We start from the raw sequence: 15,190 nt of genomic DNA, 5'->3' as shown, positions 1-15,190 counted from the left end.
TGATCCTGTAATAATCTAATACAATTTAAAATAGCTAGAATTCAATGGTGTTACACAAGAAAATAGTGTAGACCTTTATAGCAGCCCGTGCTAGACCTGCAGGGGCACTCCAAGGCAAGTATGCCTCAGCTTATTATTTTTAATTAATCTATGTGTTAAGAAATTGTCGGATAACCCCTTAAAAAAAAAATCACGTTGGAGTGGGTGGCCAATAGCATCCTTCCACAATGTTTCATGGCCTGTGACAGTATCTGGCACAGAATATCTTATTATATGATATTACTTATGGAGCAAGCTGATTGATTAATGGCTCTATTTGCAGGTTTATGCATAAATTTAGAATTATAGCTTGCGAACTATACAGATATTGAATTGAATGCCGCCATACCAGTGACTGAGAAGCTCCGAATTAGAGACAAATATGTGATACAGGATATCAAAAAAGAAAATCCAGAAAGTTTTTCCATCAAAAGCTCATTAATTTATTCATGAATAATTAATGCACAGTATCACTACTCACACAACACTAGTACTTTTAGTATATATATATATATATATATATATATATATATATATATATATATATATATATATATATATATATATATATATATATATATATATATATATATATATATATATATATATATATATATATATATATATATATATATAAAAAAAAAAAGACAATAACGTTGTGGGATGAGACATTTAAAGGAGAACCACAATAAGTGCTTGCCAGATGGATGCACGCAATGGAGACCATGGATTTGTGACTTGGTTCAAGTGCATCGCACAGATTCAGGCACCTGCTTCCCTAAAGCATTAGAAAGGCATCTATATACAAAGAAAAGGCAAAGATTAGAGAAGAACGTCCTAATATACACATACTCCTGCAAAGAAAAAAAAAAAAAATAATGTTTCCTATAGCACCCTTCAAATCGGTATCCAAATATTCCTCTAGTCTCCTTCACTGAAGGTAGAACCTCAAGTTACCTAAACACTAGACATCCCTCCTAGGGATTAGAGTTAAATGCACTACCACTATGCCTACGCAGCAGAGGGAACACTACCTAGATTACCCCTACGTAGCTTCTCCAGAACAAACATACTTACTCATACCTCGAGAGTCTTGCACCCAAAAACTGGTTGGGTGCTTGGAATTATTTACAGAGGTCCTGTCGTTTGCCATATGTGATTTTTTACCTAGTGTAAATGCTGTTGTTCTTGGCGATTTTTTTTGTTTTTGTTTTTTGTTTTAGTGCCTCTCTGTTTGAAATATGGACCTCCTCTTCCCTGTATATAAATCTATCCTTGTTACCCAAGTAGACATGGTCCTCAAAAAGACTCCCATGGAGATTTGAGTAGTACACGTCCACTTGGCCAACAAGACTAGATACAGAGAAGAAAGGCCGTATCTCAGGAATGCCGCAGCAGCATTTACACTAGGCAAAAATTATTTATGGCAAGTGATAGGTCCTCTTTAAGGAGGTCTGGCCCAAACACTCAGAGGATGGATGGTCTCTCCTGCAGTCGCAGGCAGACCAGGGATAGGATTTTCACAAGACGATGCTGCGCAGTATAATGAATAGTATCTGTACAATGAATGTGTAGCACAATAGAACAGTTGCATGACATACATCAAGTTGGTTTACAGAAAGTCTTTATAAAGGCATATGCCGCATTGTTAATCCTGTACTGTGATCTCTCCAGTCCCCTCAGCTAAGGAGGGGCTCTGCCCATGAGGAGTAGTTTAGGTAAATCACAGAAACTCGGGTCGCTGGACCAATGCAGTTACACCCGGCGTCCATTTGTATTGCAACAGATATAGAGAGAAACATCCAAACATAGATGCAGTACGCTGTCTTATAGGACTGGTATCGATGACCTCTGTGTTCTGGTCAGAAGAAGTCCCAATATTGTGGATCACATCACCATGGTCTCCACATGGAAGGGGTTGGAGGTTGGATCTCTGGGGTCCGCTCATTGTCCTGCACAGTTTCCATTCCACTTTTCCCAATCTCGGCTTCATCCACGTCAGAGCAGCTGTCATCAGAGGACGATCCTAACAAGCTAAGAGCACATGAAGGATCAGAAGCCGGGGAATCCAGGAGCACATCCAGAACAAGATCCTGAAGGCTTCCCTCATTCAAAGGCATGGACTCCAGTAAGTGGTTGAGCAAGTCAGCAGCCAAGCCAGAATCAATGCCCGGACAGCTGGACACGAAGGTGTGCACTTCATGCATGCACTCGATGTAACCTGCTGCAAATCGTTCACTAGCCTCACGCTGTAACCGGTCCGATTCTGCAAAAACAAGATTAACACTAGGATGATGCAAACACATTGGGCAAAAGGACCTCAACACTTCATCTAGCAAAAATACTGTTAGCTGTGAATTGAAGGTCTGGCTGTGTAATTACCCACCAGCTGATCTCGACTGAAGAATTCGCTGAACGCGCTTCACTGTGAGCTCAAGAACTTCCGCATTCTCCATCTTGGATTGAAACTAAATAAGAGAAGATCCAAAATTAAGGCATCAGTAAAATCCACAAGAGATTCCCCCCAACTCAAAGGCACCATGACTAGACTCAGCGGTTTCTTAGCTGGCAGATTTTTATGTTGACTCTACACTTTGTGTAATTTTCTGATTTTAACGCGACATCTGCTCAGTCCTTAATACTTCACCTCATTGTCGGCGAGGATGCCTCGAAGCTCCTGCAGACTTTCATTAATCCTGGCTCTCCTTCTTTTCTCCACAAGAGGTTTCCGTGTCTGCAAGGAAAATAGATATAGTGGTGAAAATAAAGCCAGGATCGTGAAGTCAAGAAACATGGAAGACACCACAATGCTTAGTGGACCACGAATATCTAATAAATCAGGTACGTAATAACTTTTAGCAATCCAGTCCAACAATTGTTCTAAATCATAGCAGAGTCCATGAGTAATCCTGAATAAGTCTTCTCTGCAACTGCACATACAACATTTTGGGTTTCTCTTAGATGTTTGTGGGGCACATTAAATACATTGAGGCATATTTATCAAAACGGTCTTATTTTTTTTTTTTTTTTTTTTACAAAATTACAAACCTAGACTAGACGGTGATAAAATTAGCCAAATTCAAAGTGGTTCATCTTTGATAAATCTGTCTAATTTAAAGACTGTCTAGTATGAGTTCACACCACCTATTAGTTGACTTTTATGCCAGACATGTGCACCAAAATCTTGGAGCATGGTATTACACATTAGAGAACTTCCCTTTCCTCCGATAAGCCACACCACTTTCCAGCAAGGTCACACAAGCCGTAAAAAGTTCCTAAAACGCATAATAAATATGGTGCAAGTCATGAAAGAAGCTCCCCGAGACATATGTAGAGCTACGAGTCATACAGCAATAACATCTCATGATTGAAACGCATCAATGACTTAAAGGGGCTTTCCCACAAACAAAAGATGATTTTAATCAATATCACTTGAAATAATAATAACACATCCAATTGTGGAAGTTTAAATAAAATGTTCCTGTGCTGAGATAATCTTATAAATGTGCCCCTGCTGTGTACTGTGTAATGGCTGTGTCTGACCGTACAGGAACATGGTCTGATCATACCACAGCTCCTGGGCAGGGGGTCACAAATGATTCTTACTTTGAGGTAAAACATTGTTTAAAAACAAGCAAAGAAATGTTTTACCTCACAAAAAGAATCAGCTGTCCTGTCTGTATGCCTCCATTTAATAAAATTCATGGGCAAAAAAAAAAATAAAAAAAAATTTACTGTTGGACCATGGACTAACACTATGGACCCCAAGTCATTGCATGTGTGTCTAGTTTTTGGTGTTTTTCCGACTATTCTTAATTTTCGAATTACTCTTGGCCTTTTTAAAGTTCATTTTATATGTGTTAGGCTAGCCTATTTTTTGGATGGGGGGGGGGGGGTTAATGTTCATCTTAGTGGGCAGGGTTTGAAGTTTCCCGATGTTTTTGGTGGATTCAACAATTACAACTTTCTAAAAGGATGCAAAGTTTGTGTAAATGCACCCCTGTCCCCCCACATGGATTGTTTTTAAGAAAAGTCTGAAATTTTTTGCGCATTAGTGGAAAATAGCAAAAAAAAAAAAAAAAAAAGGAAAAGAGCATTTTTTTATTGTGTAAAATTCATTAACCACTGTGCCATATTGAAGAATGTGGTGAAAAAATGCCAATGCATAGAAAACAGAAAAAAAGTGAAGTAATTTTTTAAAAAAAGGCAATAATGAATTTGGACCTATATCTGCAGTTAAATAGTGTTTTTTTTTTTAAAGTTTTTTACTACCCCATCTTAAAGCAGCATGATGTAGGGGAAGAGACCCTGATTTCAGCAAAGTATCACTTAGGCTGTGTTTACATGACATCTTCAGACAGATCAGAAACAACTGATGATCAAGAACTAGAATAGACAAACATTTCTTTGTAAAGATGACTTGCTGCCCATTTGTTCATGCCTTTGAACGTCGTTTAACCACTTCAGCTGCCTTAAAAATGCCAAGCAGATAAAAGACCTGTCCATTCTTCTGGAGGTTTATGTTCAGAAGACGCCCTGTACTGCACAATACAAGTCAATGGGAAGGCTCAGAATATGCCCAGACGACTCTTGGAGTGTTTTGGCATCGTTCTTACTTAAGAAAAACAAAAGTCTATGAGCCCACGTTGCAGAAATGAAGCAGAAAGTTTCTGCATGTCCTCTCCCGGAAAAAGGCTTGCGGAATTTTGCAAGCGTTTTTTCGCGTGTTTTAGAAGCGTTTGGGACATGCGGAATTGCCTTGCGTTTTTTATTGCATTGACAAGGCAATTCCGCATGCGTAAATGCAAAAATAATGGACATGCTGCGGATTTTTGAGCGCATCAAAAACGCTGCGGAAAAATCTGCAGCATGGGCATTGAAATTGCGGATTCTCATTGGGGACGGATTACTAAACGTTTCACAAGCGTTTACGCTGCGGAAATTCCGCAGCATATATGCTTGTAAAACGCTACGTGGGCACATACCCTAACAGTTTCTTCATAATTCAATAGAGTTGGAGATTAGATAGATAGATCTCACACAAAAACCGTGGGAAACTCTCCTAAATACCAGCATCCAAACCCACTAAAAAAAAAAAAAAAAAAACCCAGGAAAGGAACAAAAATAGAGCACAAAAGACGCTTAAAAAAAACAAAACTAGAATTTTCTGAAGCTTCCTCCGCTTGAAAATTGCAGCTGGTTTGCCTGGCTGTATTCACATACCCTTTACTGGGCTGGTTGCTGCAGTTTTGATAAAATCAGTTTCATCTGCTGCAGATCTACCAGTTCTCAGAATGCGGAGCCCTGTATATCCCCGCCCACACCATTGATTGGAAGCTTTCTGCCTATGCAGTGTATACAGATCTTGCCAATCAGTGGTGGGGCCAGGGTTACATAGAGCTTATGAATATAGAGAACTACATGGCAGCAGGTTTACTAGTCCTCTAGTGATAAAATGTGGGTTTTATCAGCAGGAGATTATCAAGACTAAAACAAGCATAGTAAGTGACATTGCTGGAATCAGGGTCTCTTTCTCTACATTATACAGCTCTCAGATTAGGTGGCAAAAACCTGGTGAGAGATTCCGTTTTAGGCCGTGTTCTGACATAGCACGAATAACTGCATATTCCCAGCAGAATTTTTTTTTTATTGAAAATTTGCTACTCTTAACAGTTGAAGCAAAATGGATGTGATTTTTTAAACTCTTTCCCATTGTGTAATTAAGCAGAATTCCCACATGCAGGTTTTTTTCGCTGCATTTTTTCCTGCCAAAAATATACAGAATGGTCTACTCTGATTAGTGTTTTGATGCATTTTTTATGGCTCCCAAATCAGGCTAAATTCCCACGACGAGTATTTGGTGCATTTTTTCCACTGTGTAATTTTGTGCATAAGAAATGACGATACGTCCTAAAGTTCTAGGAAAGTAAATGGGATTTATAGAAATCCCATGACCACTTTATTTTTATTCTTTTATGCTGCGGAAACTGACCTGCGATGCGATTGTGAAATCTCCAACAGGTCAATATTGTTTTAATTGTGGATTTTCTCCCCGTAGACTTAAATGAGTCGAGAAAAACCTGCAGCTAAAACACAAAAAACGCAGATGCTTTCTGGTTTCCGCAGGAGAAACGCACTAAAAATACATGTAATCCACACATGACAATGTTTTATCAAAGCCAAATAGGAAGTTTCCAAAACAAAAAAAGTTTTACGTAAAACATGACATACCATTAGGGAGACAAAATCAGCAGCTTGCAAAAAAATATACAATGAGAAAAATAAAAAACTCCCGCAAGTGATCTAATAGGTGCAGAAATAAAAAAAAGCACCAGATATTATTATTATTAAGATACTCATTGTATCTTAGGTCATGTTCCCAAATGCGGAAATGCTGCATTTTTTCTACAGGTGACCACAGCAAAATATACAATAGCAATTCGCTCTGATTATTAATGCATTTTTTGTACGGATTTGACACATCTTTTTAATACATGTTTTGTTCAGGCTCCCAAAGAATACTATAGGAAAAAATGCAACAGTCAGCATCATCTTTAGGGCTCATTCCAATGACCGGATTTTCGGTCCGAGTGCGGTCCATGAAAAAAGGTAATTTAATGGGGCAGATGGGAGACTTTTTTTAATTTTATTTATTTATTTATTTATTTTTTCCAACTGAACGAATCTACGTGTGGGAAAAAAAAAAAAACAACAAAGGCCGCATACTCTAGTTTCTTCTGTAAATCGGATGATACTCTCCCATTCAAGTCTATGGGTGTGAAAAAAAAAAATCCAAATCAGATGCAACGTGGAGCCACAGTCTAGCAGCCACTTTTTACTGATACATTGCAATTCTGTAACATTGCAATTCTGTAACATAGAAAACTGTAAATGATTAATAGCTGCTGTAAAGAAAAAACTGACTGCACACGGACGACACGTGAGAAAAAGAATCGTCCCACTTTTCTGGATGAAACGCAGAATGATTTTTTTTCATACGTCCCTGTGGATCTTTCACACACAGTGGGCTTGAGTTTTCACAAAATCACGTCCATTCAACTTGAACTGTAAGGCCTTGTTCACATGTCTGTTCTTCACTTAGGTTTCTATCTGTGCTTTTCATGACTAGAGCATGTAGCTATTATAGTCTATGTTGCTGTTCACATGTATATATTTGTAGACCAGGTGGTCAATAAAGAAATCACAAAGACATGTCCTGTTTTTATCCAAGACAGATGAAAAGTCACCCATACAAGTCGATGGGTCCATGACAATGACTAACGCTGCATTGTCATCCATGTGCCGTTCATTTTAATATTGCAATAGGTAGGAGAAGCTTTGCAAGTTATTTTTGTTTTTTTGTAGGCGAATACTGATGTACACACAATACTGACAAAAATATGATCCAAAACACTGAGGGGGGGGGGGGGGGGGGACGACGACACAGACTGTACTTATGCCTATGAGAAAAAACACTGATGTCTGAATGAGACCTGAAATGCAGCTTTTCCGTAATAAAAACAAAAGAACACTGCTTCAAGTCCCCACCAACAATACAGCCAATAAAGGGGAAGATGCAGAAAAACAAAAAAGAATTGGGTGAGGACATCTGCAGAAAACACACAGCATTTATGTTACGTATAAACAGCCTTAATCCGAAGAATTACGCATGGAATAGATCAAATGCAGAAATATGGAAAGATAACCTACTACACGTGAACAGGTGGGGGGAATGGAGTCACAGGACTCCGATCTATTGGACAGGTCAGTACCCTGTAACACAGAGGGGAGGCCTGCGAATTCTCTTACCCCACTTCTTACAGTCCAAGACCCCTCCAAGGTACACCGATAAAACACCATCCCAACAGGCCTGCTCCCAAATAAGAGATTATTATTATTATTATTATTATTATTTTATATAGCACCATTTAATATACCAGAGACCACACTCCATGTAATGTATGAGCAATGGAGGACATGACAGCATGGAAAGAAAACATGTCTGTACACCAGCTGGAAGGCGAGAGGTCACACGTCCCCACGAAACAGAAAGACAAGGGCAATAGAAGAATACGTGATACCAGGACTACTGCTGATCCCTTCTCCATACACAACATCTGCACATGAGCAAGGCCTAGAGCAGGGTTCCCCAACTCCAGTCCTCAAGGCCCACCAACAGGTCATGTTTTCAGGATTTCCTTAGTATTGCACAGGTGATGGAATTATTGCCTGTGCAGGTGATGCAATTATCACCTGTGTAATACTAAGGAAATCCTGAAAACATGACCTGTTGGTGGGCCTTGAGGACTGGAGTTGGGGAACCCTGGCCTAGAGCATATCAAATGGCTGGAATATAATTCTATAAAATATTATGATGAAGGTGTGTGTGTAAAATGTATTATATACACACACATAATATGTATGTATGATAAGGGTACATGTGTGTGTAGGGATATGTTATAATATGTATATACATGAGTGTGTTATTATGAGGATACATATGTGTGTATATTACACACACATATACAAACATGTACACATCTATTCCCTAATATGTGTGTGTGTGTGTGTGTGTGTGTGTGTGTGTGTGTGTGTGTGTGTGTGTGTGTGTGTGTGTATAGAGATATATATATATACACAGTGTGTGTGTGTGAGAGATACACGGTTACCTGTCATCCTATGCACTGAGCCAAGGGCAGTGTGTGTGTGTGTGTGTGTGTGTGTTACACTGTTACTGGGTTCCTGTCATCCTATGCACTGAGCCATACACACACACATTCTGCCCATGGCTCAGTGCTTAGGAGCCCTGTGCCAGTGTATCAGCCTGCCCTCCACCCCGAGGCCTACTAGCTGTGTACATGCAGTCAGTGGCGGCCGCTCACCTGCCTGTCCCCCCGGTCCATGCTGCTCTGCACAGCTATGAGGTGCACTCTGGGTCCGGGCCGAGCGCTCACACCTGCCTCTCCCCCGGATCCATGTGACTATATACAACGTTCTATGGTTCTCTTTGTGACGTCACAATGCGGCTGCTAGCACTCGCCATATACCCTGCCTTATTTGCATGTGAATGAGAGGCCGCCGCTGACGTCACGTGGTACACGGCCCAATCACCGGCCGCGCTATTGTCCCAAGCGGCAGCTGCTGTGTAGCGCAAGGAGAATGTCGTGGAGACGAAGGGCAATATTTCGGTTGGTATCGCCGCCCGCGGGACTTTTGTTACGTGTTCAGAGTGAGGGGACGTGTGCGGGACATGACGGGTCGGTGTGACAGGACTCGGCCTGTTTGGATCACAACTCTCCTATAAGATATTTATGTTCCATATTATTTTCAGGTGTGAAATAAATGACATGTAACTCCCTTTTCGCACCGATTTTTTTTATTACTCTTACAACACTGAATTTGCTGCAATTTTTATACATTTTGTTGCTTTTAAATTTGTTTCCTTTTTTTGGGGTTAATGGTGTTTTTGTTATTTTTTTTTTGTGTTTTTAAAATAAGCGAAAAAATAAAAACAACCCAGCTCACTGGTGGCCTAATAACATGGAAGTTGCATGTCTGGGTAGGGGGCTTGTCTTTAAAAAAAACACCCTAATGGCCATGGCTTTTTTGCAAAGGAAAAAAAAGTGTGTTTTCCACTGCAGAAACGCTTAAAAATGCTTGGTAGAAGGTCTGCCATGTTCCCCAATGATAATCCGCATGTGCTGTGCACATGCTGCGGAAATTTCCCCTGCGGATTATCATTGCGGAAAAATCCACAGCACTACCAATTATTTTGCAGAAGCGCTGCGTTTTCACCGCCATTGACTTGCATTGGAACGCATAGAATCCACATCACTGAATCTGTACATGTAGAATCCATGCTTTTCAATGTGCGGATGGTACCCGGGTTTGGAAAAGAGGAGACTCTCCTCTGGACCCGGGTACCATAGAACCTGTAAAAAAAAGAAAAAAAAAATATATATATTATACTTACCTTCTGATGGCCCCCGGTGTCTTTATCCGATGCGTCCTGGCTTGCTGGCAGCTTGAGATGGTCTGAAAAGAACCTGCTGTGACGTCATTTAGTCATGTGACGGGTCACGCGAACGCTGACGTCGGCAGGCCATCAGAAGGTAAGTATATATATATATATATTTTTACCATTCTTTTACGGTCACACTATATAAATCCATGCCGGTTGCATGGATTTATATAGTGTGACCAAGTTGTCAAGCACTTTCCAAGTGATGCTAAAATCGCTTGGAAAGCGCTTGTCAACCCGCATGCAGAAATGCATGTGAAGAACGCTTCACATCCGCATGTCCCTGGCAGGAAAAACGCATGTACAATCCGCATGTACAATCCACATGTACAATCCACATGCATTTTTTCTGCCAGGGAGATGCCAAAACACTCCAAAAAAACCCGGAGCATTTCTGCATCGTGGGCACATAGCCTTACATTAATTGTATGACTCAATATGGAGCACACGTAGCCATCTATACACAGCGGGAGGCCACACGGTCCCATCTATACACAGCGGGAGGCCGCACGGTGCCATCTATGCAGAGCGGGAGGCCGCACGGTGCCATCTATGCACATCGGGAGGCCGCACGGTGCCATCTATACACAGCGGGAGGCCGCACGGTGCCATCTATACACAGCAGGTGGCCGCACTGTGCCATCTATACACAGCAGGGGGCCGCACGGTGCCATCTACATACAGCAGGGGGCCGCACGGTGCCATCTATACACAGCAGGGGGCCGCACAGTGCCATCTACACAAAGCAGGGGGCGCACGGTGCCATCTATACACAGCAGGGGGCCGCACGGCGCCATCTATACTCAGCAGGAGGCTGTACGCTGTCACACACACAAACATATACAGACATACACATACATACACGCATAAACACATTTGAAACACAAAAATACATATAAACAGACATCACACAATTATGTCTGCCTGCACACACACACTCACTCAATCAGACACACACACTCACTCTCACTCACTTTCACACACTCTCACACACTCACCATCCCCCGGCTCGGCTCCAGTCCTCCTGCTCCTCTCTGCTCCAGTCCTCCTGCTCCAGTCCTCTTGCTCCTCTCCGATGCAGGCTGCAACAGTGCAGGCCGGGCGCGCACTGCGTGACGTCACAGCTAGGAGACACGGCCGCGCACAGGGCCGTGTCTCCTAGCTGTGACGCGGCCGGGCCAGCACAGGGAAGTTAACTGCTGCAGTGCTGGCCCGGCCGAAGAAGAAGTAGCAGCCGTGCGCCGCTGCTGGGGGAGCGGTCCGGGGGCCCCCCCACCACTGTCTGCCTGTATGCCGCGCCCCTGTGTATGCTGGGCCCTGCCTGACGTCATGTGGCAGGGCGGTCCCAGCATCATTCAAACTGCCCGCCCCGGTGGATCTGCAGCTGGCCGGATGGGAGCGGCTGCGTGACGCAGTGTGTCTGTGAGTGGCTGCTTTGAACTCTGGGACCGCCCTGCTTGACGTCAATGTGGCAGGGCGGTCCCAAAGTTCAAAGCAGCCACTCACAGACACGCTGGCTGCATCACGCAGCCCTGTATATGCACTAGCGCCGGCGGGAAATTTAAATGATGTTGGGACCGCCCTGCCACATGACGTCAGGCAGGGCGGTACCAACAGCATTTAAACTGCACGCCTGTGCTAGTGAATATACAGCCGCGGCGGCCAGATGGGAGCGTCATGTGGCACTGTCAGGGCAGGGCGACACAGTATGATTCAAACCGCCTACAGCTGCGGGCCCGCAGCGGTGATCATCTAAACCTTCGGCCAGCGCGGCGGTGACCGAAAAAAATGCGCATTATAATGGGAGCAATTCATGGGCCCCCTGAAGCCTCAGGGCCCCTGGCGGTAGCCCATATTGCCCTCATTATAATCCGCCTATGGTAAGGCTGTGTTCACACAATGAGGTTTCGGTGAGTTTTTGATGCTGCATATTTCCACCGTGCAAAAAACTCAGCGTCTTCCAGTTCCAGCAAAGTGGATGGGATCTCCTGCCCTCTGTGCTTCTTACGCTGCGTAAGGTGACCTGTGGTGCGCTCTTCAGATCCGCAACATGTCCGTTTCTCTTGCGGATGCACTGAGTTTTCTGTGCAGATTTTCCCCAGAGAATTGCATTAGATACGGAAAATCTGCAAGTAAAAAACACACATGAGTTTTTGGTGCGTTTCCACAGGGAGAAAGCAGTAAAAATATATGTAATCTACATGTGACTTTAGCAATAAAGATTTGTCAAAGCCAAATACCAGACAAAAACTTAACGAAAACGCAATAAAAAAAATACAAGTAACCGAATTTACCTAAGCCTATGTGCCCACGATGAGCCTTTGGTGAGTTTTTGATGTTGCAGATTTTCTGCACAGATTATGTAAATTAAGTTACTTGCATTTTTTCATGGCGTTTTTTGAGTTCGTTTTTATCATGTTTTTGACACTGCATTTTTTGTCTCTTTTTATGTCGTGTTTTGAATAAAGTTGCTTTGTTTTTGATACTTCCTAGTATTTGGTTTTTGACAAAACTTTATTGATACAGTCATGTGCGGATTACATGCGTTTATGGCACTAAAAACTCATGGGCGCCTTTTACCTGCGGATTTTCCGTATCTAACGTAAGTCTCAGAAAACTCAGCGTATCTGCAAGAGAAATTGCATGCTGTGGATATGAAGCACACACCGCAGGTCAGGTACGATGAGTAAAAAATAAGCACAGTGGGGATGAGATTTCTATAAATCACATCCACCTTCTATAAAGAAGAATAAGGAGTCCTGGAAGTGATGATATGGCCCCGCAGAGCCGTGATCTCAACACCATTAAGTCTGTCTGGGATTACATGAGAGATAGAAGGATTTGCACAAATGACATCCACAGAACGTCTGTGGTTAGTTCTCCAAGATGTTTGGAACAACCTCCCTGCTGAGTTCCTTCAAAATCTGTGTAAGTATACCTAGCGGAAGTGATAAGTATATCTAGAGGAAGTGATAGGTATATCTAGTGGAAGCAATAAGTATACCTAGTGGAAGTGATAAGTATACATAGAGAAAGTGATAGGTATATCTAGAGGAAGCGATAAGTATACCTAGTGGAAGCAATAAGTATACCTAGAGGAAACTATAAGTATACCTAGTGGAAGTAATATGTGTACCTAGAGGAAGTGATAGGTATATCTAGAGGAAGCAATAAGTATACCTAGTGGAAGTGATAAGTATACCTAGTGGAAGAGATAAGTGTACCTAGAGGAAGTGATACGTATACCTAGAGGAAGAGATAAGTATACATGGAGGAAGTTATACGTATACCTAGAGGAAGTGATACATATACCTAGAGGAAGAGATAAGTATACCTAGTGGAAGCGATAAGTATACCTAGAGGAAGTGATAAGTATACCTAGTGGAAGCGATAAGTATACCTAGTGGAAGCGATAAGTATACCTAGTGGAAGTGATAAGTATACCTAGAGGAAGAGATAAGTATACATGGAGGAAGTGATACGTATACCTAGAGGAAGTGATACGTATACCTAGAGGAAGAGATAAGTATACCTAGTGGAAGCGATAAGTATACCTAGAGGAAACAATACCTATACCTAGAGGAAGTGATAAGTATACCTAGAGGAAGTGATACGTATACCTAGAGGAAGAGATAAGTATACCTAGTGGAAGCGATAAGTATACCTAGATGAAGCGATAAGTATACCTAGAGGAAGCGATAAGTATACCTAGAGGAAGTGATAAGCATACCTAGAGGAAGTGATAAGTATATCTAGAGGAAGTGCTAGGTATATCTAGAGGAAGCGATAAGTATACCTAGAAGAAGTGATACGTATACCTAGAGGAAGTGATAAGTATACCTAGAGGAAGCGATAAGTATATCTAGAGGAAGTGATAGGTATATCTAGAGGAAGCGATAAGTATACCTAGAGGAAGAGATAAGTATACCTAGAGGAAGCGATAAGTATACCTAGAGGAAGCGATAAGTATACCTAGAGGAAGTGATAAGTATACCTAGTGGAAGCGATAAGTATATCTAGAGGAAGTGATAAGTATACCTAGAGGAAGCGATAAGTATACCTAGAGGAAGCGATAAGTATATCTAGAAATGATAGGTATATCTAGAGGAAGCGAGAAGTATACCTAGAGGAAGTGATAAGCATACCTAGAAGAAGCGATAAGTATATCTAGAGGAAGTGATAGGTATATCTAGAGGAAGCGATAAGTATACCTAGAGGAAGTGATAAGTATACCTAGAGGAAATGATAAGTATGCCTAGAGGAAGTGATAAGTATACCTAGAGGAAGTGATAAGTATACCTAGTGGAAGCGATAAGTATATCTAGAGGAAGTGATATGTATACCTAGAGGAAGTGATAAGTACACCTAGAGGAAGTGATAAGTATACCTAGAGGAAGCGATAAGTACAGTACAGACGAAAAGTTTGGACGCACCTTCTCATTTAAAGATTTTTCTGTATTTTCATGACTATGAAAATTGTACATTCACACTGAAGGCATCAAAACTATCAATTAACACATGTGGAATTATATACTTAACAAAAAAGTGTGAAACAACTGAAAATATGTCTTATATTCTAGGTTCTTCAAAGTAGCCACCTTTTGCTTTGATGACTGCTTTGCACAGTCTTGGCATTCTCTTGATGAGCTTCAAGAGGTAGTCACTGGAAATGGTCTTCCAATAATCTTGAAGGAGTTCCCAGAGAAGCTTAGCATTTGTTGGCCCTTTTGCCTTCACTCTGCGGTCCAGCTCACCCCAAACCAACTCGATTGGGTTCAGGTCTGGTGACTGTGGAGGCCAGGTAGCACCCCATCACTCTCCTTCTTGGTCAAATAGCCTTTACACAGCCTGGAGGTGTGTTTGGGGTCATTGTACTGTTGAAAAATAAATGATTGTCCAACTAAACGCAAACCGGATGGAATAGCATGCCGCTGCAAGATGCTGTGGTAGCCATGCTGGTTCAGTATGCCTTCAATTTTGAATAAATCCCCAACAGTGTCACCAGCAAAGCACCCCCACACCATCACACCTCCTCCTCCTTGGTTCACGGTGGGAACCAGGCATGTAGAGTCCATCCGTTTACCCTTTCTGCGTCGCACAAAGACACGGTGGTTGGAACCAAAGATCTCA

General features: G+C 42.0%; 1 protein-coding gene across 1 annotated transcript; it reads right to left on the bottom strand.

Moving 5' to 3' along the window:
* Nucleotides 1-685: 685 nt before the first annotated feature.
* On the bottom strand, nt 686-9,157 carry LOC141259032 (transcription cofactor HES-6-like). Its single transcript, XM_073674440.1, has 4 exons — nt 8,922-9,157; nt 2,687-2,773; nt 2,426-2,507; nt 686-2,305 (listed from the first exon to the last, which is right to left on the bottom strand). Exons 1-4 carry the CDS (start codon nt 8,940-8,942, stop codon nt 1,932-1,934), a joined length of 564 nt encoding a protein of 187 aa, XP_073530541.1. The 5' UTR covers nt 8,943-9,157; the 3' UTR covers nt 686-1,931.
* Nucleotides 9,158-15,190: the final 6,033 nt, after the last annotated feature.

Source organism: Phyllobates terribilis, unplaced genomic scaffold (assembly GCF_046119375.1).
Source record: "Phyllobates terribilis strain yellow unplaced genomic scaffold, ASM4611937v1 Scaffold_3__8_contigs__length_932513732, whole genome shotgun sequence".
NCBI lineage: Eukaryota > Metazoa > Chordata > Amphibia > Anura > Dendrobatidae > Phyllobates > Phyllobates terribilis.
This window is presented reverse-complemented; position numbering and strand designations above follow the sequence as displayed.